At 42.7% G+C, this 25,468-nt stretch overlaps 1 protein-coding gene across 1 annotated transcript in view; it reads right to left on the bottom strand.

Moving 5' to 3' along the window:
• The window catches only part of LOC126412212 (nose resistant to fluoxetine protein 6-like), a 552,579-nt gene that overhangs the window by 39,361 nt on the left and 487,750 nt on the right, over positions 1-25,468 (bottom strand). Inside the window, exon 9 of the mRNA XM_050081695.1 lies at positions 10,575-10,758. Within this exon, the coding sequence (XP_049937652.1) occupies positions 10,575-10,758 (184 nt within the window). The remainder of the gene's footprint in view (positions 1-10,574; positions 10,759-25,468) is intronic.

The raw sequence follows: 25,468 nt of genomic DNA, 5'->3' as shown, positions 1-25,468 counted from the left end.
GTCCGAATTCAGAGGCCTGTTGGATTGTAGGAATGTATGTGAGTTAACTTTTCCGTCCTCTAGACGACCAAATAGCGAACTAATACTTAGTATGTGTTGGGTGGCTTTCGTAATCAAGTGGAAATTTGAGAAGATGTTGCGTTTGCGCTGGACCGTTATTCCCTCCCATGTAAATTGTTCAGTTGATTTCTTCTGCATATTTCGCGCTTTTATTTGGTTGAGAGAAGATCGATTGTGGTGTGTGGCAGACACGTTTTCCTGTTTTCTAGACATAGGAAAGACTTAGTTGGCTTGTAAATTATAGGAATGATTTGGAATCTGTTACATCGCCGATTTCGGCATTCGAGAGTGGAAAAATCTATTTACTCCATTTGTTTCCAGTTACTGAGTGGTTTACAGCACGCTGGACCTCGCTAAAGTTTGGCGTTTGTATAGAAATAATTTACAGTCTATATCTTGTAAATTATGTTGCGCTAGCGATCGGTAGGATGCTGCCTAGTGCGTGATGTCGGCGAAAATGGTATGATATTATGGTGAAAATAAGTGTGTTCTTGTAATCCCCGAGTCTGGAGATGTCTGTAGAAAAGAGATCAGGTTCAGAGCAGAAACAGTAACGCGTTTGTGCCGAGAGGAAACGATCTCGAATTTGTAGAAGAGTTCTGAGAGCGACTTCGGTCCGTTGAGGGTGCTCTTATGTAAAAGGGATGATTTTGTATGGCGCTGAATGTCAAGTCTGTAGAAAGAAAGAAAAGGCTGACGGCGCTTCCCTAGGACTGTGGAGCATCGTGATGTATATATAGCCTGTGTGAGTTAGGCATTCCATAATTTTTTCGGGTGCTGTACAGGTATAAAAGATAACTGCACTGTTTGTGTAAAATTTGTATATATTGTATTGTAAAGTTACTGTGGCTTACATTGTGTAAAATGTGTATATACTGCATTGTAAAGTTACCTGGTTTATGTTATGGCAAGAGTAGAGAGGATGGATGTGTGTCTTTCCTTATTTGACAATATGTATGGTAGTTTGTATGATTTAACTTTCAGTGCAATATGGCGATCTGTGTAAAATAACCGCTGAAAGTCTCGTCTGCAGAAGGAAAAAAGGGTGGTCAGTGCTTCGATATCGGCGGTATCAGAAATTCGGCGGGTAAATTCGACAATAGTCAATCATAATGCTCGATTCAATCACATCCTTTGTGCTGGGATATAGGAGCCTCTACACAACGGTGAGAACATTTACGTATGTTGAGAGCAGGAAAGGTAGCACGTGATGGAGTGGGTACCACGTTAGGTCCGCAAGGAAGACTGCGTTCGACGTTATTGTGCGTTATTGTCGTAAAGAAGTTCTGTTAGGGCAGGAATTTCCGTGCATGCAAGCTGAGACAACACGAAAACTCCTACAAAAGCGCACGTTATGTATTTCTGGGGGACTCTGCAATTTACTAGAGCTCGACTTGGTTATTATTTTAGATAGCAATGTGGCTTCATTATAACATTAAGAACATTGCTAGATGCATTTACGATGGTAAGTAGCTACGTGCAGCAAACCGTCAACCACACGTCACGCATGGTCCATCAGATTTGCTAAGGAGAAAGCAGCTTGTGCTATTCTGGAATGGATTTTTGCAGCGTCTTCACCGGACTACAGTTATAGGGAGGGTAGCGACGAACCCACGCACGTGGCCCAACTTGGAGTGTCTGTGGTCTGTAAATAAGTCTTCACTCCTATCTGATCGCGTCATCAATGGCGCCAAGAGGCAGCTTTCACCTGTGTTCGGCGATGGCTCATGACTGCGACAGTGCGCACGTCCCTGCCCAGTCGCTCCAGGACCTTTGTCTAGGTGAACACATATTTGGATAGGAATTTCTGAGAAATCAAGTATGAAACGGATGTGGCCACCTAATGCTTGCAGGATCCGAGCAGGGGCCTGTGTGTGGTTTGACAGCAGACGGCCGCTCACTTCCTGGTCTGGTGGACGGGTTTGGAGAGGGGGAGTGGGGGGGGGGGGGGGGGCGGGGCAGTGCTTGCGCGCTTTGATTGCATTATTTTGCGAGCTGGCCAGTAGGCTGTGCCATGCGCTATTTGGCCAGTTTATGAGTACCGAGCATGTCTACAGATCACTGTGCTGCATTATTTAGAAGCAGTTTGCAGGTATGTACTGAAATTATTTCGGAAAATTAGGAGTTGTTTGCGAGTCTGCAGACTGTGTATTGTGACCCCAAGCACATTAGGGCGAGTGTTTCGAGTTAGTGTGATAAATATACTCAATCGCTAAATAAAATGTTCCAACCTAAATAGAGTACACTCATTCCTTACTCTCCCAAGCAGCCCAGCGCAACCTGAGTCATTTTCGCGCCATTTTTCCTCTGCAGACCACCATCTGCGATTAGGTCACAGGAGAGATGACAGTACCCTCTGGTGGCAATAATGTGTACTAGGTCAGTTGGAGTCTAGATCTTGTGCTGGAGAGATTGTTTGCAAATTAATTAAGACTTACATTTAGCATAGGCAGAGTCGTTTTCCCGCCACTTTCCCCCACTATCTTTGATTACATCGTGTACTGTGCACGTTAGTGCATGTTAGTGTACGTTAGCCTGACAACATGGGTTGGTAAGGGTACATGGCAGTCGGTTGAGGATCATTGTGGAGGGTTTAACTATTTCCTTCCAAGTCCAGATGGGCGGGGCATTCACGAAAATTCTTCCAAGTCTACAGTAGCGCACTCTGGTGGCGTTAATATGTACTAGGCCTCGTGGTGAACACATTGTATGCCTCCATCTTGAATAATGCTACTTCCGCCATCACCTGACGTCACATTAGCGCCCTCTGGTGGTGGCGATATGATCTAGGTCACGTGGCAAGCAAAATGTATGCACCTATCTTGAGTAACGGTACTTGTGTCATCACCTGATGTCATGAGAGTGTCCTCTGGTGTTGGCGATGTGTACTAAGCCAGTTGGGCTCTGGACTCAGTGGCGAACACACCTGCATGAAATTGTTTGAATAATAAAGACATATCTTCAAGTCCTTTTCTCCCACGAATCCATATGAGGAGGTGGTGGTCGGGTGTGTGAGGTTAGTAAAAGTGTCCTTTCTTTTGCGCCATTTTCTTAGCTTAGTAGATAGGGGAATTGAACTTTGTTTACTGTGAAAATTTAAACTTGGCACCAGTTCGTAGGAAGAAGTGGCGGTCGGGTGACTTAGGTTAGTGGAGGTAGCCGAAGTGAGCTATCCTCCTGTGATTTTCTTTGCTTAGTAGAGATAACCGTGGTGTGGTGCATTATCCTCTTGGAATTTGAACTTACCACCATTTTTTGGGGGGAGGGGGTGTGGCACTTTCCCGCCAAAATTCAAATATCCCGCCATCTTGGGTAATGGTACTTGCCTCATCAGCTGACGTCATGGCTTCCATCTTGAATGACTTTATCAACTGACGTCACAGACGCCATCTTGGATGATGTCATCAACTGACGTCAGTTGATGACGTCATCGCCGCCATCTTGGATAACGGTACTTTGGTGTCGTACCGCCCTTCTCCCAATACTAACGTAACGAATAATGCTGTACTATGATCTGAAATGTGTACCACACTAGTGGAAGTTATTCGTTAACTCAATTGAATCCTCATCCCATTTTCGTTTTTAAATTGAATATAGTTATATCGTCCAGTGTCAGTGTGCAGATGCAAAATATCCATATTCTCGATGTTGCGTCGACTATCATCATTCTGAAGTAACATAGATTTCAAAATCGAGATTCGTTTCGTAATTTCATTTGAATGGAAGGGGAGATTTTTTTCGAAGCTGCTCACCATCATTGAAAAAGATATTACTGAAAGGATACAAACATGAGGAAGTCCATAAAACCAAGAGATAAGTTTATGTACATTTCACATAAGGTTTCAGAAGAGTAAAAACTTCCTATGTGTAACTTGTATTTGCTTTCTGACATAGACTGACAGTTACGTTAAGATTTCTCGGCACTGGAGAAACATTCCAGTTGTTGGTCTTTGCAACAAGAATTGCAGCAAATAGATTATTTATAAAATTTAACTTCTACTGCTGCAGGTAATACGAAGAGCGTTCAAATAACTAATGCAACACATTTTTCTCGGGCCGTTCCGGTTGAAAAAATTCGAAATTTGTCGTGAGTCATCGTAGAATATTCCCTCTTTAGCCGCTCTACTTTCATGGAGTTCCGATAGGTAGCGGCGCTATCGTCGCTTTCAAAATAGCGCCTGTAAAATATATCCACAGGCGCTGGGTGAATGTCTATGGAAACCTGACGGTCAACAAATGCATGGTGAGTCGTTGGGCGAGGTGTCTGTCGTCATCGCAGCAAGATCGCACAAACCTGTCCGATCTGGCTCATGGCGGCCGGCCATACACAGCTGTGACTCCTGCAATGTTGGAATGTGCGGACACTGTTATTCGTGAACATTGACGGATTGCAATGAAACACCTCGCTGCTTGACTGAACATCTCTGTTAGTGGCGTTGACATACTTGACCACCAACTGTGGTACTCAAAGGCGTGTGCGCCCTGGAATCCTCGCCGCCTGACAGAAGGCCATAAAGAGCAACGAAGGACCATCTGCGCAGAATTGCTTGTGTACGAGGCTGATCGTGACAATTTTTGATGCAGTTATTTGTGCAGCATGACATTGGCTCCGACATCGACCATTGTAGTGGTATCATGTGGGCATACGAGTACAGACCTCTGTAAGGTGGCATAAGGCCATCGCATTGAACGGAGACTGTTTTGAAAATTAGGGTTTTGTAGCCAAAAGAATGAGGAAAAATGTGTGTGGTAGAATCCTGAAAAAAAAAAAACCGACCTGCTTTGAGAAACAAAGTGTTGCATTACTTATTGAACGCCCCACGTGTTTCTATTAAACCATTAAGAAAGACCCAGAATCTTTTAGAAAACGAAGCTGAAAATAAATATTTGGAAGGAGTGCATGCAGCTCACGACGCTATCAGCTTAGTTACGGCTTCACCATGGCAGACACGGCTACTTTTATGGTATACACTGTTTAAAGACTGTATCTACAAAAGTCATTATTTGATTCTTTACTACGACAAATTGTATCGATACGATGCGCTTTTGATAGATCATCATTGTGCCGTAGCAGTAAACGGTAAACTTCCGTAGCACACATGTTGTAACAATAAAAACATGAAATACAGGAAGCCTTTATCTACCGATATATAGTTTCTTGTCACTTTATTACGACCAGTTGTAGCTAAAATGCGTTTTCGACAGATTCTCAGTTTGCTGATACTTTGAAACAGCTTATATTCATACCACGTACTCTATGATAAAGAAAACCCGCCAAATATGTAGTTCAACTCAGTACAATATGGCGGCGCGTAAGTTCTGCTTGTGAGGTAAAACGATGTCAACTGTTATTGGTCACGTTCCTCTCCACGGGGCAAATATCGTACATGCCAGCTTCTTCATTTCAAGCTCCGCAGTGTAGGGGAACGTGGAATTCCCCGCTGTGCCGTCACCAGCTCCTCGTCCACGCGAGTCCTCACGTCCCGTGAGAGGACGCCTTTAAAGACAACCGACCATCAGCGCAACATGAACCTATAACCATCTGTCCTAAGCATGGACGCTCCTTCATTTTGAGTGAATGGGGGGTCATAACAGATGCATACAGCTAGGCAAATTCAGGTGGAAGGTCTTGGTTTAGCTATGTGGTAGCAGCCTGGGAACGCAGCTGAACACTATTTTCGACGCCAGCTCCGGTGGCGACAGGTCGGCGCGACATTATGTCGACAGACGGAGCTGCGCTTTTGCAGAGATGGAGCTTCGCGGTTGGCTATTTTCGAACCCGAGCACTGGGATGCGGTTCTTCAAAATTTCAGCCATTGAACTGAATGGAACATTTTAGGCCGAGAGAAGCGGAAATCTGTTCTCCTGTCATCTGATTGGAACAAACGCTTGCACTTTCTAAGAGAAGCAGTTTGGGGATTGGTCAACACGTCCCCAACTTTTGTCATTCTCTGTATACAGAGGCGAGGCAGCTGAAGTTGAACCGAATTCGGTATCTGAACGCTCACGAAGCACTTCTTGCAACGTTCACCCAATTGGTTATCATGATTCTTTTTGCTATGAGTCACGAACTGGCCTCGATGGCTCAGTTAGTAATGGAAAGTGGCGAATTTTGCTTTCGAATTTTTGTATGAGAGTAATTGCGCGTCCGTGTTGCGCTCCCTCAATCTACTCTTCCCTTTGATAATAAATGATCGGAGCATTAGTATTGTTTGATCTTGTGGAGCCATAGGATTGGTGTTTTTATGTGTGTCCCTAGTAAATATAGTCTCAGGAGTACTCTCCATTTGTGAAATAATTGACAATAATGCAGCTACACAGTTCGTTAAATCTCGCCTCAAAGCGATCGCCATCACGTTTCTACATGTCCTGTAATTAACATCGTGAACCCTGTGAGAGAAAATTATTTGATATGTTTTGCAAATACCTCTGATCGGTCGTTCTGGAGGTCACATATTAAAATTCTGTTGCTCTGTTTTCCCTTTAGGGTAGAGACTACGGTTAAAATCAATCAAAATTCGTGGCAATTCAGACAGTTTGGCTCTCAGGGCTGAAGAAATAATATTAACTGCAGTATTTGTGAAGGTTAGCACTGAGCTCGGCAAAATACTTGTTGTAAGGTGAAGTGCACCATTTTTATTCCTATTATGCATAAGAGAACGCAAAATGCGGAAGGATACGAACACATTTTACAGAGCTGTGTAAAGCGTACAGTATAAGAACAGTTCGGAGGCGATATAACAACATGACAATGCATCCTCTCATAAAGCGACACGTGTGGGGCAGCGGTGCGGACAGTAACGTTCTTGAAATGGACTGGCCTTCCCAAATTACAGAGCTTTGCCCAATTGAACACCTTTGCGATGGGTCAAATCGTCGAACAGGCTCCAGACCCCAGTGTCTAATGTCAATACCTTCTCTGTCCCACAGACATTCAGTCGCCTCATTAAAAATGCCCACAGTAGAATTCAAGCCATCATAATGGCGAATGGTCGACACGCCTCTTATTAATGTCTAGTAATAGGTGTTCGGATAATTTTGATCAGAGAGTGAGGAAGGTATCGTCGTTGGACGATCGTAATGAAATAAAGAAAGTACTTGGTGTAATGAATGACAGCTCTTTTTAAACTGGGATGAATGCAAGATAATACCTTCCAACCCAGATTGCTTACTAGTTAGTTTCCTTTCAAGAGTGTGCTAGTGCAACAGCTCCATACTTAACAATACAACCTCTCGCTCGACGAAATATTTGCACCCAAACATTGGACAGTTGCACAGGTCATGCCAATATTCAAGAAAAGCATTAGGAGCAGTACACTAAATTACAGGCCCATATCATTAACGTCGATATGCAACAGGATTATGGAACGTATACAGGGTGTTACAAAAAGGTCCGGCCAAACTTTCTGGAAACATTCCTCACACAGAAATAAAGAAAAGATGTTATGTGGACATGCGTCCGGAAAGGCTTAATTTTCATGTTAGAGCTCATTTTAGTTTCGTCAGTATGTACTGTACTTTCTCGATTCACCGCCAGTTGGCCCAATTGAAGGAAGGTAATGTTGACTTTGGTGCTTGTGTTGACATGCGACTCATTGCTCTGCAGTACTAGCATCAAGCACATCAGTACGTACCATCAACAGGTTAGTGTTCATCACGAACGTGGTTTTGCAGTCAGCGCAATGTTTGCAAATGCGGAGTTGGCAGATGCCCATTTCAAGTATGTATTAGCACGGGGCAATAGCCGTGGCGCGGTACGTTTGTATCGAGACAGATTTCCAGAACGAAGGTGTCCCGACAGGAAGATGTTCGAAGCAATTGATCGGCGTCTTAGAGAGCACGGAACATTCCAGCCTATGACTCGCGACTGGGGAAGACCTAGAACGACGAGGACACCTGCAATGGACGAGGCAATTCTTCGTGCAGTTGACGATAATCCTAACGTCAGCGTCAGAGAAGTTGCTGCTGTACAAGGTAACGTTGACCACGTCACTGTATGCAGAGTGCTACGGGAGAACCAGAGGCCCTCTGCTGTTCCTTATCTATACACACACATTAACAAACAAAAGAGTTTTGCATCACCCCAGTTCCCAGAACTCCTGAAGATAGACGTTGGCTGCGGATACTGTATCACTGACACAGTCCCTTTGACGCCGGCCGTAGCGGCCGAACGGTTCTAGGCGCTACAGTCTGGAACCGCGCGACCGTTGCGGTCGCAGGTTCGAATCCTGCCTCGGGCATGGATGTGTGTGATGTCCTTAGGTTAGTTAGGTTTAAGTAGTTCTAAGTTCTAGCGGACTGATGACCTCAGAAGTTAAGTTCCGTAGTGCTCAGAGCCATTTTTTAGTACCTTTGACGGTACAGACATGTCATTAAACCCGCCCAAAGATGTAAACAACCATGCATGAGCCGTTATTACGGCCAGAGGTAGTTGTTCTGGGTACTGATTTCTCAGGATCTATTCACCCAAATTGCGTGAAAATTTAATCACATGTCAGTTCTAGTATAATATATGTGTCCAATGAATACTCGTTTATCATCTGCATTTCTTCTTGGTGTAGCAATTTTAATGGCCAGTAGTGTATTTTCGCATTCGAAGGAGAAAATTGGTCATTGAAATTTCCTGAGAAGCTCCAGCTGCAACGAGAAACGCCTTTGTTTTAATGGTGCCCACCATAAATTCTGTATCATGTCCCTTACACGCTCTCCCCTATTACTCGATAATGCAAAAGGTGCTGCTCTTCTTTGAACTTCCTCGATTTACGTCGTTAATCCTATCTGGTACGGATCCCACACTGCGCAGTAGTACTCCAAAAGAGGACGGTCAAGCGTAGTGTAGGCAGTCTCTTCAGTAGATCTGTTGCATCTTCTAAATATTCAGCCAATAAATCAGTATTTGGTTTGCCATCCCAACAACATTTTCTGTGTGTTCTTTCCAATTTAAGTTTTTCGTAATTGTAAATCCTGGTATTTACTTAAATTTATGGCCTTCAGATGTGATTTATTTATCGAGTAACAGAAGCTTAACGGATGCGTTTTAGCACTCACATGGATGACCTCACACTGTTCATTTTTAGGGTCAAATTCAAATTTTCGCACCATACAGATGTCTTTTACCGTTTAGTTAAGTTATCAAAAGATCAAAACCAATTGCAAAACGATTTAGAAAAAATTTCTGTGTGGTGCGATAATTGTCAGTTGATCCTAAGTAATGAGTGCTAAAAATAATCGGTTAAACTACGGTTACACGATAAATCAATCAAATCTAAAGGCCATAAATTCAACTAAGTATCTAGGAATTACAGTTACGAACAACTTAAATTGGAAAGAACACATAGAAAATGTTGTGGGGGACAACGAACCAAAGACTGAGTTGTATTGACAGGACACTCATACGATGCAACAGATCTACTGAAGAGTTTGCCTACATTACGATTGTGCGTCCCCATTTGGATTACTGCTGCGTGGTGTGGGATGCTTACCAGATAGGATTAACGGGTGCATGGAGAAAGTTCAGAGAAGGTCAGGACGTTTTGTATTATCGAGAAATAGGGGAGAGAGTGTCACGGAGAGGATACAGGATTTGGGATGTAGATGAGTAAAACAAAGGCGTTTCTCGTTGCGGCGGGATCTTCTTACGAAGGTTCAGTCACCAACTTTCTCCTCCGAATGCGAAAATAGTTTGTTGACGTCGACCTCCATAGGGAGAAACGATCATCATAATAAAATAAGGGAAATCAGTACTCCCACGGAAGGATATAGTGTTCGCTTCTTCCGCGCGCCGTTCGCCAGTGGAATAACAGATAATTAGTGAGAAGACGGTTCGATGAAGCCTCTGTCAGGCACTTAAGTGTGATTTGCAGAGTAGCCATGGAGATGTTGATGGAGATATAGAAATAACCTGACTGTGTCCGATTACAATGTTAGTGGTGAGCATGTTGAGCACGTCACATCGTATTAGTATTTACTGGCAGTACCGAGATGCGATGTGAAATGGGACAGACACGTAAAATTAGTATTGAAGAAGGTGAGTGGAACACATAGATTTGTTGAAACGGTTCGGTGAAGGTGTAGTACATCTGTAAAGGAAACTGGATGGAAGACTATTTATAATCCGTCTTGATTGCAAAAATGTTTATTCACATGACCGGTTTCGGTTCCTCTAGAACCATCTTCAGATCTGCACTTTCGTGACACACCATGTGAAGGTTGTTGAGTGTGGACGGGTTACTCCTGTAACCGAAATTGCAGATCTGAAGATGGTTCTAGAGGAAACGAAACCGGTCATGTGAATAAACATATTTGCAATCAAGACGGATTATAAGTAACATTGTATAAAAACTGATTGCGGTATCCCTGCAGACATTATGTCTGTTTTTGCAATGGATGCAAGGTGCTAGTGTGACAAATTCTACAGCTTTGTTTTAGCGCTTTGAGATAATTATTAGCATGTTTCAAGTAAGGGAGTGTTAGCGCGAGGTACTATTACTGAATGACTTGTGCCAGCAACTGACCTGCGCGTCCCTTTTCGCAGGCGTAGATGACCCACGAGATGGACAGGGCCCAGGCGAGCGGCTGCAGGGTGGCGAACAGCGCAGCCTCCAGCCTGCTGTAGGGCCTGTGGTAGCTGAGGTGCAGCCCGTACGTGGCGAACAGCGCCAGAGCCGTCGACGCTGCCCAACAGGCACTCACCACCACCTGGAAAAGGAATTTAGCTCTATCAACATAAACAGCCGATACCTAGGATTACTGCACGAAAGTGATACTCTAACCTCATTAGAGCCAACTGAACATTACAATATTGTGAGATAACGCTTTTTCTGATCTCCTTTTGAGGGCAAAATTCGATTGAAATTCGCGCGTATTTTACTTTAGTGTACCGGGTGGTCCATTGTAGGTGACCGGGCCAAATATTTCACGAAATAAGCGTCAAACGAAAAAACTAAACTTGTCTAGCTTGAAGGGGAAAACCAGATGGCGCTATGGTTGGCCCGCTAGATGGCGCTGCCATGGATCAAACGGATATCAACTGTTTTTTTAAAAAATAGGAACAACCATTTTTTATTACATATTCGAGTAGTACGTAAAGAAATATGAATGTTTTAGTTGGACCTCTTTTTTCGCTTTGTGATGGATGGCGCTGTAATAGTCACAAACATATGGCACGCAATTTTAGACGAACAGTTGGTAACAGGTAGGTTTTTTAAATTAAAATACAGAACGTAGGTACGTTTGAACTTCTTATTTCGGTTGTTCCAATGTGATTCATGTACCTTTGTAAACTCATCAGTTCTGAGAACGCACGTTACAGTGTGATTACTTGTAAATACCACATTAATGCAATAAATGCTCAAATTGATGTCCGTCAACCTCCATGCATTTGGCAATACGTGTAACGACATTCCTCTCAACAGCGAGTGGTTCGCCTTCCGTAATGTTCGCACATGCATTGACAACGCGCTTGACGCATGTTGTCAGGCGTTGTTGGTGGATCACGATAGCAAATATCCTTCAACGTTACCCACAGAAAAAAAGCCGAGGACATCAGATCCGGTGAACATGCGGGCCATGGTATGGTGCTTCGGCGACCAATCCAACTGTCATGAAATATGCTATTCAATACCGCTTCAACCGCACGCGAACTATGCGCCGGACATCCATCATGTTGGAAGTACATCGCCATTCTGTCATGCAGTGAAACATCTTGTAGTAACATCGGTAGAATATTACGTGGGAAATCAGCATACATTGCACAATTTAGATTGCTATCGATAAAATGGGGGCCAATTATCCTTCCTCCCATAATGCCGCACCATAAATTAATCCGCCAAAGTCGCTGATGTTCCACTTGTCGCAGCCATCGTGGATTTTCCGTTGCCCAGGAGTGCATATTATGCCGGTTTACGTTACCGCTGTTGGTGAATGACGCACCGTCGCTAAATAGAACGCGTGCAAAAAATCCGTCATCGTCCCGTAATTTCTCTTGTGTCCAGTGGCAAAACTGTGCACGACGTTCAAAGTCGTCCCCATGCAATTCCTGGTCCATAGAAATATGGTAGGGGTGCAGTCGATGTTGATGTAGCATTCTCAACACCGACGCATTTTGAGATTCCCGATTCTCGCGCAATTTGTCTGCTATTGATGTGCGGATTAGCCGCGACAGCAGTAAAACACCTACTTGGGCATCATCATTTGTTGCAGGTCGTGGTTGACGTTTCACATATGGCTGAACACTTCCTGTTTCATTAAATAACGTAACTATCCGGCGAACGGTCCGGACACTTGGATGATGTCGTACAAGATACCGAGCAGCATACATAGCACACGCCCGTTGGGCATTTTGATCACAATATCCATACATCAACACGATATCGACCTTTTCCGCAATTGGTAAACGGTCCATTTTAACACGGGTAATGTATCACGAAGGAAATACCATTCGTACTGGCGGAATGTTACGTGATACCACGCACTTATACGTTTGTGACTATTACAGCGCCGTCTATCACAAAGCGAAAAAAGTGGTCCAACTAAAATATTCATATTTATTTCCGTACTACACGAATATGTAATAAAAAATGGTGGTTCGTATTTTAAAAAACGCAGTTGATTTCCGTTTGACCTATGGCAGCGCCATATAGCGGGCCAACCATAGCGCCATCTGGTTTCCCTCTTCAAGCTAGACAAGTTTCGTACTTTGTATTTTTTTCTTTTGACGCTTATTTCGTGAGATATTTGGCCCGGTCACTATCAATGGACCACCCTGTATATACTGATCAGACGGAACACTATGATCATTGGACTACTATAGATATAAACCCGTCCAAGCGATAGCAACGTCACCTGACGAGGAATGACTGCCAGTCAGACACACACACGCTGCATGTAGTATCAATGAGCGTTCTGTCTGTGTACAGAGTGGGGAAGGAGCACGATCCATCTGAATTTGACCAAGGGCAGATTTTGATGGCCCAGAGGCTCGGAACGAGCATTTCGGAAACTGCACGATCTATTGGGTGTTCAAGGAGCGCTGTGGTGAGTGTCCTCAACACGTGGTGAAACCAAGATGAAACCACGTCCACACGTCGTGGAGTAGGGCAGCCATCCCTCATTGCAGATGTCAGATGTCGCGACGTAGGCTGGGCAGCCTGTTAAAAAAGAACAGGCGGCTAACCGTGGCGGAACTAAATCAGACTTTAATGCTGGCCAGAGAACAGGTATGTCTGAACACACAGTGCACCGAACACTCTTAACGATGGGCCTCCGCAGCCGACGATTCCTCCGTGTGCCAATGTTAACATCACGACATCAGCAACTACGACTGAAATGGGCACGTAACCATCGGCACTGGACACTGGACGTCGGCGTAGTTGGCACAGCGTTGTATGTTCTGATGATACGTTCTTCATCTCGCCTATGGGAAGGCGTGAGTCTGTCGTCTTCCAGGGGAACAAATGGTTCAAATGGCTCTGATCACTATGGGACTTAACGTCTGTGGTCATCAGTCCCCTAGAACTTAGAACTACTTAAGCCTAACTAACCTAAGGACATAACACACATCCATGCCCGAGGAAGGATCCGAACCTGTGACCGTAGCGGTCACGCGGTTCCAGACTCCAGGTGTACAGCTCCTTGATACTTGTACTGCAGAATTGAGACAAGCTGGCGGCGGCTCCATTATGCTCTGGGGAACATTCAGGTGGGCATCCATGGGTCCAGTGGAACTCGTGCACGACATCTTGATGGCCAAGGAGTATCGTACACTGGTTACAGACTTCGTACACCTTTTCATGACGAACGTGGTTTTAGATGGCAGTGGCATTTTTCAACAAGATAATGCAATTAGCCATGTCACAAGGCCAGGTATGTGATGGAGTGGCTCGAGTAACACAGTAGCGTGTTCTAATTGATGTGCTGGCTCAACCAAATTGCCAAATTTGAACCAGATCAAACATATCTGGGATGAGACTGAACATGGCGTCAGAGCTCATCGCCCCTTCTCAGGAATTTTTGGGGATTAGCTAACTTGTGTGAGCAGATGTGATGCCAACTCCCTCCAGCAACCTAGTAAGGCCTCATTGCTTCCATGTCACGGCGCGTCTCCGCTGTTATCTGTGCCAAAGTTAAGCATACTGGCTATTAGGTAGGTGGTCATAATGTTCTAGCTGATCAGTATAACAGAGATTATGCTAACTGACCCATCACTTGCAAACAAAATTACCATAGGAGAACAAAAAAAATATAGTTGATAAATTTAAATATTTAGGTGAAATTATAACTTACAATCTAAGTGGTAAACCATCATGGCAAAACAGAACAAAAAACTGACGAAAGCAAATTACATTAGAAAAAACACATACAACAAGAAAAGCCTATCCATGGATGCAAAACTAAGACGTAGTAAAACAGTTACACTACCAGAAATAACTTATGCAGCTGAAACCACCCTCAAAACGACTAATACAGCAGAAACTGACAAAACAATAAACATAGAAACAAGAATAATTAGGACATACATAAATAAACAATATCAAGTAAATGGTCCATGGAAAATAGCTTCAAATGAACGCAACTAGGAAAAAATATATCTCATTCTTTGGACATCTGATGACAAAACCAGGAAACAGAATTAGTAAGAAAATAATAGAAAAATTGTGGAGTACTAAGAGGAACACTAAATGGATCAAAGAAATTAAGTAAGACATAACAGAACTCGAAATCACAGCAGATCTGATAACAAAATAAATGGAAATGGTGCTATACTTTAACCTCTTACAGTTTTGCGATGGTTTCGTATTAGCGAAGTTGCTAAATTTCAGGCAAAATCTTTTATTAGCCGTAACTCCGTAAGGAGTTAATTTTCTGTATTGTCCAGTGAAAGAACATAAGAAGAACAGTGTATTTAAATGAAACCACATAGTAACTATTGTAGTTTCTAAATTATTTATGAAATATGCATGCTTTTCAAATTTACGACAGTGGAACACGTCGATTTGGTGTTTATTTATGGCATATGTGATGGTAATGATACGACTGCAGTTAACGAATGACGCGTACGTTATCCAACTGGGAAGATACCGAATGCACGAACCGTTAGCGGAGTATTTCGGATGTTACGGGAAACAGGTTCTCTACCTAGCGTTCTATAATCAGTACGACGCTCGATTCGTGAAGAAGATGGTGAGGATATTATGGATGCTGTTCAACGTAGCCTGGGTACAAGTACACGACGTATGTCTAAACGATTTGCCATTTCACGAGCTAAGGTATGGCGTACACTGAAGTACAATTTGTATCCTTACCATAAACAAAAAGTGCATCATTTACATCCGGGAGATCCTGCCCTTCGCAAGGAGGTGTGTAACTGGTTAAATACTAACCGGTGGTTACACAAATACAGTTTATTTACTGATGAGGCATAGCTTACTCGAAATGGTGTAAACAATTTACGTAACGAGCACATATTGTCTGAGGAGACCAAGAGATGAATACACTAAGCAGATTCAGAAGGATTTAGGTTGCAGTAGGTACTGGGAGATGAAGAAGCTTGCACAGGACAGAGTAGCATGGAGAGCTGCATCAAACCAGTCTCAGGACTGAAGACCACAACAATATTGTCTGAGTCAAACCCACACGCAACAGCGCAACGCAATTTCCAGCAGCGATATAGCATAAATGTGTAGTGTAGTGCAATAAACACATACTTTATTGGACCATTCATTTTCCCAGAACGTCTAACTGGCGAGACGTACTTACAATTCTTTTAAGAAGAAATACCACGCTTGCTCGAAGAAGTTCCACTTGCTACACGATTGCAAATGTATTTTCGACAATACGGCGCGCCTCCACATTTCTCCAACGCCGTTACTACACATTTAAATGAATATTTTTCCCAGAAATGGTCTGGTCGTGGTGCTACACGTCTGTGGCCACCCAGATCTCCCGATTTAACACCAGTGGATTTTTGTGTATGGGGATGGATGGAAGACATAGTTTATGAGGGCAAAGTCAATACACATGGGGCGTTACTTGCTCGCATTGTGAATGCAATAGACGAAATTAAGAACAGCCCTGTCAAACTGAAACGAGCACCAAAATCTGTTCATACGCGTGCAGCTAAATGCATCGAACTCGGTGGAGACACTTTTGAACATTTATTGTGAGTGTATTGCAAAAATGTATGTACACAGTACAACTTCATTAACAGTGAACTTTGTTTTTTCCGGTTTAACATGAATTCCCGTGTGCTATGTTATTAATAAAAGCAGATTATCTGACACATTCAAACAGCTTCAGTTAACTTCCTTACCATCATTTTTCCAAAAATTAAATCCTCTACAACTTCTGTTGAAAACTTTGTGCAATTGTCTGGAATTTAAAAAACTAATTGGGCCAAATAGTTAATAAATTAAAAATTTTACCAAATTGCGTCTTTCCTTCTCTGGATGTTCTGGAAAACTACTGCAGATACACGTCTGGGACATGTTTTATTAGATTCACCAGATCAGTGACAACAAAATAAATTAAAATCGTGCATTACTTTAACCTCGTAACCGTTTTCGAAACCTTCATATTTGCGAAGTTGCTAAATTTCAGGCAAAATCTTTCATTAGCTGTAACTCCGTAACTAAACATTTGCGGACCTATGTTTATATGAACTATTTTCTTCAGTTTTACTTGTAGAATAACATATTAAAATATGTGCATATTTTCGTGAATCACTCTGTACATAAATGGTCTAGTAGAAAGCGTCGGAGCCGGCCGCAGTGGCCGAGCGGTTCAAGGCGCTTCAGTCTGGAACCGCCCGACCGCTACGATCGCAGGTTCGAATCCTGCCCCGGGCATGAATGTGTGTGATGTCCTTAGGTTAGTTAGGTTTAAGTAGTTCTAAGTTCTAGGGGACTGATGACCTCAGATGTTAAGTCCCATAGTGCTCAGAGCCATTTGAACCAAAGCGTCGGGCGCTCTTAAAGGCTATTCGCAGATGATGCAGTTGTCTGTGCCAAAGTAGCAACGCCAGAAGATAGTACGAATTTGCAGAACGACCTGCAGAGAATTGATGACTGGTGCAGGCTCCGGCAGTTGATCCTGAACGTAAATAAATGTAACATATTACGCATACATAGGAAAAGAAATCCACTACTGTACAGCTACACTATTGATGACAAACAACTGGAGACAGTGTCTGCAGTAAAATATCTAGGCGTAACTATGCAGAGCGACCTTAAGTGGAATGACCACATGAACCAGATAGTGGGAAAAGCAGTCATCAGACGCAGACGTATCGGAAGAATCCTAAGGAAATGTAACTCAACCACGAAAGAAGTGGCTTATAAGGCGCTTGTTGCTCTGATTCTTGAGTACTGTTCATCTATCTGGGATCCCTATAAGGTAGGACTGATAGAGGAGATCCAACGAAGTGCGGCGCGTTTTGTCACAGGAACGTTTAGCTGGCGAGAGAGCGTTAGGGAGATGCTAAACGAACTCCACTGGCAGACGTTACGAGAGAGGCGTTGTGCATCACGGAGAGATTTACTATTGAAATTTCGGGACAGCATTTTTCAGGAGGAGTCGGACAACATATTACTTCCCCCACCCCCTAAACAGTACATCTCCTGCATTGACCACGAGGAGAAAATTCGAGAAATTAAAGCCAATACAGAGGTTTACCGACAATAATTCTTCCCACGCACTGTATACGAGTGGAACAGGGTTGGAGGGTACCGAAAGTAACCTCCACCGCACACCATAAGGTGGCTTGCAGAGTATGATGCAGACGTAGGTTTAATACAGCAGAGAGCCGACTGCCTTTATACCCAGTTCCACACTCTACCACCTGAATCGTTGATGTCTTCTGCACTGAACTGCTGACATCAAATGCGATATCATTTGACTGAATTTGTCGGCATACTGGATTCAAACTATTGCATATACATTATGCACAACTATTCCAACGGACAATTTTAATTTTCCTGCAAATATCCATGCCTTTACAGTGATTTCCATTGCTGTATGCGACAGAAATTACGGTTGCAGAGATCACTCTTCCCTATTTTAGAAAGTAGTGAGACTGTATGTAGTTACTGATCGTAGCAGCTGTGCCATAGCCAAGGCAGCTCTCGTAGAACTGCAAGGGGTGCAGTAAGGACCGGGGGCCAGAAACGGGCCAGGACCACGTGATTTCCTGTCAGAAAGGTCACAGTTCGAAGTAATAGACGGAAAGTCATCGAATAAGGCAGATGTAATATCCGGCGTTCGTCAAGGAAGTGTTATAGGCCCTCCATTGATCCTGATCTATATTAACGACATAGGAAACAATCTGAGTAGCTATCAGATTGTTTGCAGATGATGCTGTCATTTACCGTCTTGTAAAGTCATCAGATGACCAAAACGAATTGCAAAATGATTTAGGTAACATATCTGTATGGTCTGTCTAGAGACAGTAAAGGACTTGGAAGGGCAGTTGAACGGAGGGTATAAGATGAACATCAACAAAAGCAAAACGAGGATAATGGAATGTAGTCGAATTAAGTCAGGTGATGCTGAGAGAATTAGATTAGGAAATGAGACAATTAAAGTAGTAAAGGAGTTTTGCTATTTGGGGAACAAAATAACTGATGATGGTCGAAGTAGAGAGGATATAAAATGTAGACTGGCAATGGCAAGGAAAGCGTTTCTGAAGAAGAGAAATTTGTTAACATCGAGTATTGATTTAAGTGCCAGGGAGTCGTTTCTGAAAGTATTTGTATCTAGTGTAGCCATGTGTGGAAGTGAAACATGGAGGATAAATAGTTTAGACAAGAAAAAAATAGAAGCTTTCGAAATGTGGAGCTATAGAAGAATGCTGAAGATTAGATGGGTAGATCACATAACTAATGAGGAGGTATTGAATAGAATTGGGGAGAAGAGGAGTTTGTGGTAAAACTTGACTAGAAGAAGGGATCGGTTGGTAGGACATGTTCTGAGGCATCAAGGGATCACCAATTTAGTACTGCAGGGCAGCGTGGAGGGTAAAAATCGTAGAGGGAGACCAAGAGATGAATATACTAAGCAGATTCAGAAGGATGTATGATGCAGTAGGTACTGGGAGATGAAGAAGCTTGCACAGGATAGACTAGCATGAAGAGCTGCATCAAACCAGTTTCAGGAGTGAAGACCACAACAACAACGTCTGTATGGTGCGAAAAGTGTAAATTGACCCTGAATAAAGAAAAGTATGAAGTTATTCACATGAATACTAAAAGAAATCCGCTAAATTTCGATTACTCGATAAGTCACACAAATCTGAAGGCTATAAATTCAACTGAATACTTAGGAATTACAATTACAAATCACCTAAATTGGAGTGATCACATAGACAATGTTGTTGGTGGAGCAAACCAAGACTGCGATTCATTGGCAGAACACTTAGAAGGTGCAACAGGTCTACTAAGGAGACTGCTTACACCACGCTTGTCCGCTCTGTTCTGGAGTATTTCTGTGCGGTGTGCGATCCGCTTCAGGTGGGACTGACGGATGACATCGAGAAATTTCAAAGGAGAGCGGCTCGTTTTGTACTATCGCGAAATAGAGGAGATAGTGCCACAGACATGATACATAAATTGAAGTGGCAATCATTAAAACAAAGGCGTTTTTCGTTGCGACGGGATCTTCTCACGAAATTTCAATCACCAGTTTTCTCCTCCGATTGCGAAAACATTCTGTTGGCACCCACCTACATAGGGAGAAATGATCACCACGATAAAATAAGGGAAATCAGGGCTCGCACAGAAAAATTTAAGTGCTCGTTTTTCTCGCGCGCCTTTCGAGAGTGGAACGGTAGAGAGACAGCTCGAAGGTGGTTCAGTCAACCCCCTGCCAGGCACTTTATTGTGAATAGCAGAGTAATGACGTAGATGTAGATGAGACCACAGTGGCCACCTGCTGTGTCGACCAGTCAGTTCAGGTGGTCGGTCGACAAGCGCCGTTTCAGGGGATCAACATTTCGGCGAATTGGGGGCGCCTATCTGGCGGGGCCCTCTTACGGTAAACAGCACATACGCGAGGCTGACATTTATCAACAGGGCGTCTCACGATCGTATGAAACCAAATGCAAGGTGAGTGGGGGCGAGTGGACGTGGACGTCGGGCTGTGAACATAGAGCATGTAACCAAGTAGAAGAGCCTCTCCCGTGGCGAAGGAACAGAGGCCGTGCGTGTGGACCGCCCACCCCTTGGGTACCTACAATCTAACAGCGCCTAGCGCAGCACCAGTTGCGCTGCTGTTTTCTCTATATTTGCTTTTTTGTTCACTGGAACATCTCGCCTTTCTGTCAGGTTTACTTTAGATTTATTAGTTTAAATCTTAACTATAACTTATTCATTTTACAATTGCCAACGGCAGAACGCTTAACTAAACTTTGTTCACGTACAGATGAGACCACAGGCGTCTGGCAATACCCGACAGTACTCGATGGACACACGTGTCTCGGCGTTGTATAGTCACGTTATGGTCATAGTGCGTTACTACTTATGCGAATCCTTAGCATCGGCTGAAATGGATTGTCACCGTCCAAATATACAGTATCGAAGAGTACGCTCCGATGGAATAGTGTTCATAAATAAAGCAGTTCAATTCTGTTGAGAAGAAAACTGAAAGGCCTGCTACGTTTTAAAAAAAATATAAAAATGGGATAGTTCTGGTTGAGGAGGAGGACACTGTAGATGGCGTGCACACTTTCTTAGAATAATGGGATAAAACGAGAAAAGTGCGAAGAAATCTCAACTGTGATCGGAATCCCAACTCCAGTTATTAGATCGGAAAACAACAGTTTTATTTTAATTTCGTACGCTTCTCTCTAGAAGAATGTATAAATAGCAATTGTATTACAAGTTGGCTTCAGAAAGTTTCGGTGACTTGAGAGAATGGATCCTGCTAAAATCAGAAGTCCAATGACGGCTTTTACTTCAGTATAATCAAATATGCATTTCTGCCATTCTTATTCTTTTCTCTGTCTTTATCAATTTTTATGTTTGTACTTATTGTAATAGCACTAATACGTGTGATGTCTATTAGCGCAGAGAAACAATCATTGAAAGATTTACAAATCTTTACCGATCCCCTTATTCCAGGAAAAGGAGTTATGATATTGCTCCTTCTAGCTTTGACTCTCTGATTGACAGGAACCTTCCTCCATTTTGTACTCTTGTTTTTGCCTATGAAAAAATTGGACAAGTCTGAATCTGCATCATCTGAATCACCAGACTGCTTACTAGTGGTGTTATGTTGAGACTCGATACAGTAGTCTGATACAGAATCGGAAGACAGCCCAACTACACAGGCAGCTTCATCTGAAACCTCCTCAACGAAGCAACTGGAAGCGTCTTCTTCCATCATCTGTTACAAAAATAAAATCATTAATGAGAATTCCAAATTCAAAAGCTTCAAAGTGACAGGAAAGCATGAGTAAACGAATTTACACCTACTTCTTCGACACTGTCTTGTAACGGAAGTGTTGATGTAGGGGTCTAGGAAATCTCCAGCCACTAAATAACTGTCAAACGCTAACAAAAATGAGCAACATACGAATGAAAAATTGGTGAACGAAAATAAATTTAGCTACCGTAAATGTGCTGGGCATTTGTCGGACGCCATGTTAACAATTAAAGGCTAAGGGACAGCTTTGTAGTCTGCCGATGGCTTGCTAGTGTCACTATTTAGGGACAGTCCACGTGGAGTTCTGGACACGGAAACCAAGCCACGTTCTGCTTGGTCGATGCTCGGAAACTTTAGAAAAAGAATTATACCATTCGTCGGATCACGCAAGTTTCTGAAGGAGCGGTATCCCATCACTTGTTTTTCCTTTAAATAAATAAAAAAATAAAAAAACTTTGGCTACACCTATAACAAAAATTCAGCGCAACAGAGAGAAATGTTACAGCCGTAGACTCTCATTGGCTGAGGGTGAGACGTGAGACGATCCGTCAGGTTGACTTACATGTAATTCTTGGGAGCATCACGAATGAAGGAATGGCAGAGCGTAAGCTACAGCTTCATTCAAAATTCAGTATTTGAGATTCTAGGTTCAAGATTCACGATTCAGAATTTGACAGAGATATCCAAGATTCGTCATTCAGGTTAGAGCTTTGAGCTTGCAGAATAGTAAGACGCCCATGTCCGTCATTCAAGAGAAGCTCGATGGCCTTCTGCAATCCACCAACTGCTACAGTGCAAGCTCACCACATGTTAAGTGTAGGTTCAGGCAGCAATGGGCGAGCAGTAGCAATGATATGACAATAGGTGCCTTTGTATATGCTTCAAGTAACTAGGGACTTACATCGGTCATGCGTCTTGAGTTTTCCGGGTCATGCTATTGCTAATTGGTCTTCATGTATGTTTCACCCCCTCACTTTTCGGAATCGACCCAATCATGACCAATCCAACACCGCACTTGCTGTTCAGTTTGGTATATCGTACAAGAGTCTTCAATTTTTTCCTGGTGTGCCCTTCCCTATTCTATATCATAATGAACTGATGTCTACAGAGTCAGATTACATTCTACACGCATCTCCGATTTGTGAGATAATCCGATTTGTAATTTCATGTCCTGTGTTTACATATGGGCAAACCATGGTTTTAATGAATTCCATTTTAATTTTAGTAGATGAACGTACCCTCCCCCCACACCCACAATTATTAATTTAACACCAATTTCACAGCTACGATTGATTTGTCAGGGTCACTCACATGTTCCATTTCCAGGTGCATACCTCATTATCATACACATGAACTGTAGTGAGGTGATCTTTATATCGAGAGGGAATGGTCGAAGCAGACCACTGGTTAAATACATTCATGTATAGCACAGTGCATTTTATCTTGGCCAAATCATGAGGCTCGATGTATAGGACATTCCGAGGTCGTACAGGCGCTGAACTTTGCACTCGTCACTAGGTTACGCTTGTGTCCCGAGGAACTTCTTATGGAAAAAAACACCCACTGCCAAAATTAACCGTGGTGCGCATCGAAGGTCCGAGCATACAGAGAAGTCATACCTCGCAATTAATTCAACTTACGACGAGGTGGCGGAGTGGGACTGGAATGGAAAAAGCGCTAGCGAACTTTTAGAGAGCAGAGGGTTCGGAGTATCGGTAATTTTATCAGCATTTAATTGCACGGCAGGAGAAAAAGTCCGCAGTGCTGAGTATATGGATACAGCGTACTCAAACGACACAGGGTGGACGGAAACGGCCAAACTTTGTTTGGCGCAAGTATCCTTCCAAGAGACATCCGAGACAAGGTAGCTGATGGCATTACCGTACATAACGGGAATCGCGACGGAACGGTCCAATCCGACATGTCGAAACCGGCCCTGAATTTTTTTTATAGGAAGAATACACCAAAAGGAACACACTGCCAAAATTTTAGCTGCTAAAAATTGAAAATTGCCAATTTATTGCTCGCTTGGCGGTTGGAGAACTGGACATCTCTTCTGTAGCCATAACAGACAGAGCATGTGCAGCATGAAACGTGAAGAACGTGGGATGCAATCAAAATCACCAACTTTTCCTGAGCACCTAGATATGTATTACTTAGTAGTTAATTCTTCGTATATCATTCAAATGATGTCGACATTTCGTTAGAAAGTGTGGAAACGTTAGAAGAAACAGGAAATAACTCGGACGACTCCGTGAATTATATTTCGAACGATGATCATTGTGCTAATAAAGTATAGAACAAAAATAGAGTACTTTCCAAGACAAAAGAAAACATGTGCAGTGATAGCTTCAGAGAAAAAGATAAGGCTGTAATTTTTTTTGGTTAAACAAAGGAGTAAGAAGTGCATAAAGTTAAGCACTGAGCAAAGTCGGTTTCATTTCGTAAGATCTGTACTTGAATTGTATAAACGGAAGAAAGGTTTATACAAAGTAAGAAATATGAGCCAAACTGAAACTAGCAGAAGTGTGAAATAAAAGGTATTCGAATGGTTTATAACTGCTCGTGAGTTTCAGTACACTGTTGCCGAGAGAGTTCCATGAGACTGGGCCTTCTGACTTGCAAGTGGGTTTAACATTTCTTATTTCCAGGCTTCTTCGACCTGCTTAAACAGATTCAGGAAATTATACGGAAAAAGAAGTGGCAAAATTACGAAGCTTACTTCAAGTGAACGTGCAGAGGGGATGTCATTAATAGGTAATACTACAGATAAATTCGCACCTGACGTGAAGACGAAGTTTCTTGTTATCCCCTAAAATGCTGTGTATGAAGCCAATCAATCAGATTTCGGGCAAGAACAGTGTGCAAATTGCATTCGAGCGAGAAAAAAACCAGAGTCATTCGTGCAGTCGATGACTGATATAACACATTCGTATACAACAACGCCAGTGTTGAGTATCAATGAATTTCTGTTTTCGCAGTTACATTCTGTGTTAAGGAATTCGCGGGAAAGTAGGACGAAAAATTCAGAAAAGGGCTGTTTACTTCCAAAAATCTTGTAATCATGGTAACAAAATCTGGAAAAGTAGCAGAGAACAATTTTCAATGTTATATCCAAAACGTCTTCTTACTAGTTGCAGAAAATAATTCAGTTCTTGGTCTGAACATAACGTCACCTCTGTCCTTTAGGGGACGACGAAAAGATGTTAATACAATTCGGATACCACGCGGAATTAATGGTGTGATTCAGGCTTTCGATTAAAAAACCTCAACAGTGTATAGTATCTTTCAAGTTGTCCGACAGTACAATTTCCGAAAGCTGTGCTGTTGTCATTTCAGATTTTTCAGTGGAACAGTATTGTTAAGCTTCAGTTATTTCTGCATTGTCAGTTTGCATCACCACATTTTAAGAATTTTAAAGTATACCTGGTACGCAGGACAATATGCAGAACAATGGCCATGGTCATTTCTTACGGCATTCCAGTTATGTCTAAAGAAAATTAGTAATTACTCTAAAGAGCCTGAGTGCATTAATTTTTTTTCAGGTATGCGTGGTGTATGGAAAATGTTTGTTTTCATCATCCAATAACACTTGCATTTTTGTGAAGATTATAGGGAATAAACAAGGAACTGTTTCATTGTTATTACAATGCACGTTATTAAATTATCATAAGAAGTGCGCTACAAGAATTGTTATAAAATATTTAATGTCAGAAAATGGAAGTCCCAGTTGTTGGAAGTCGTCTGTAATGTAAAATTATACACTGCCTAGATTTTTCCCCTTTGCTTGTCACTTGTAAGACAGTTACATCTGCAACAGTTTAACTTTCAACATGAACTGCAAGTTATTCAAAAAAATGTAATAGCGCTACGTTGCACTACGTTTTCTTGTCACGGCTGCGTCTGCCTATTCGCCGAGTCACGCGCAAGTCAGGGAGGGCTGTACAAGGTTATAGGCGGTTCTTTGTGCAGCAAAAACGAACAGCCGTAACAC

The sequence above is a fragment of the Schistocerca serialis genome, chromosome 7 (genome assembly GCF_023864345.2).
Source record: "Schistocerca serialis cubense isolate TAMUIC-IGC-003099 chromosome 7, iqSchSeri2.2, whole genome shotgun sequence".
NCBI lineage: Eukaryota > Metazoa > Arthropoda > Insecta > Orthoptera > Acrididae > Schistocerca > Schistocerca serialis.
This window is presented reverse-complemented; position numbering and strand designations above follow the sequence as displayed.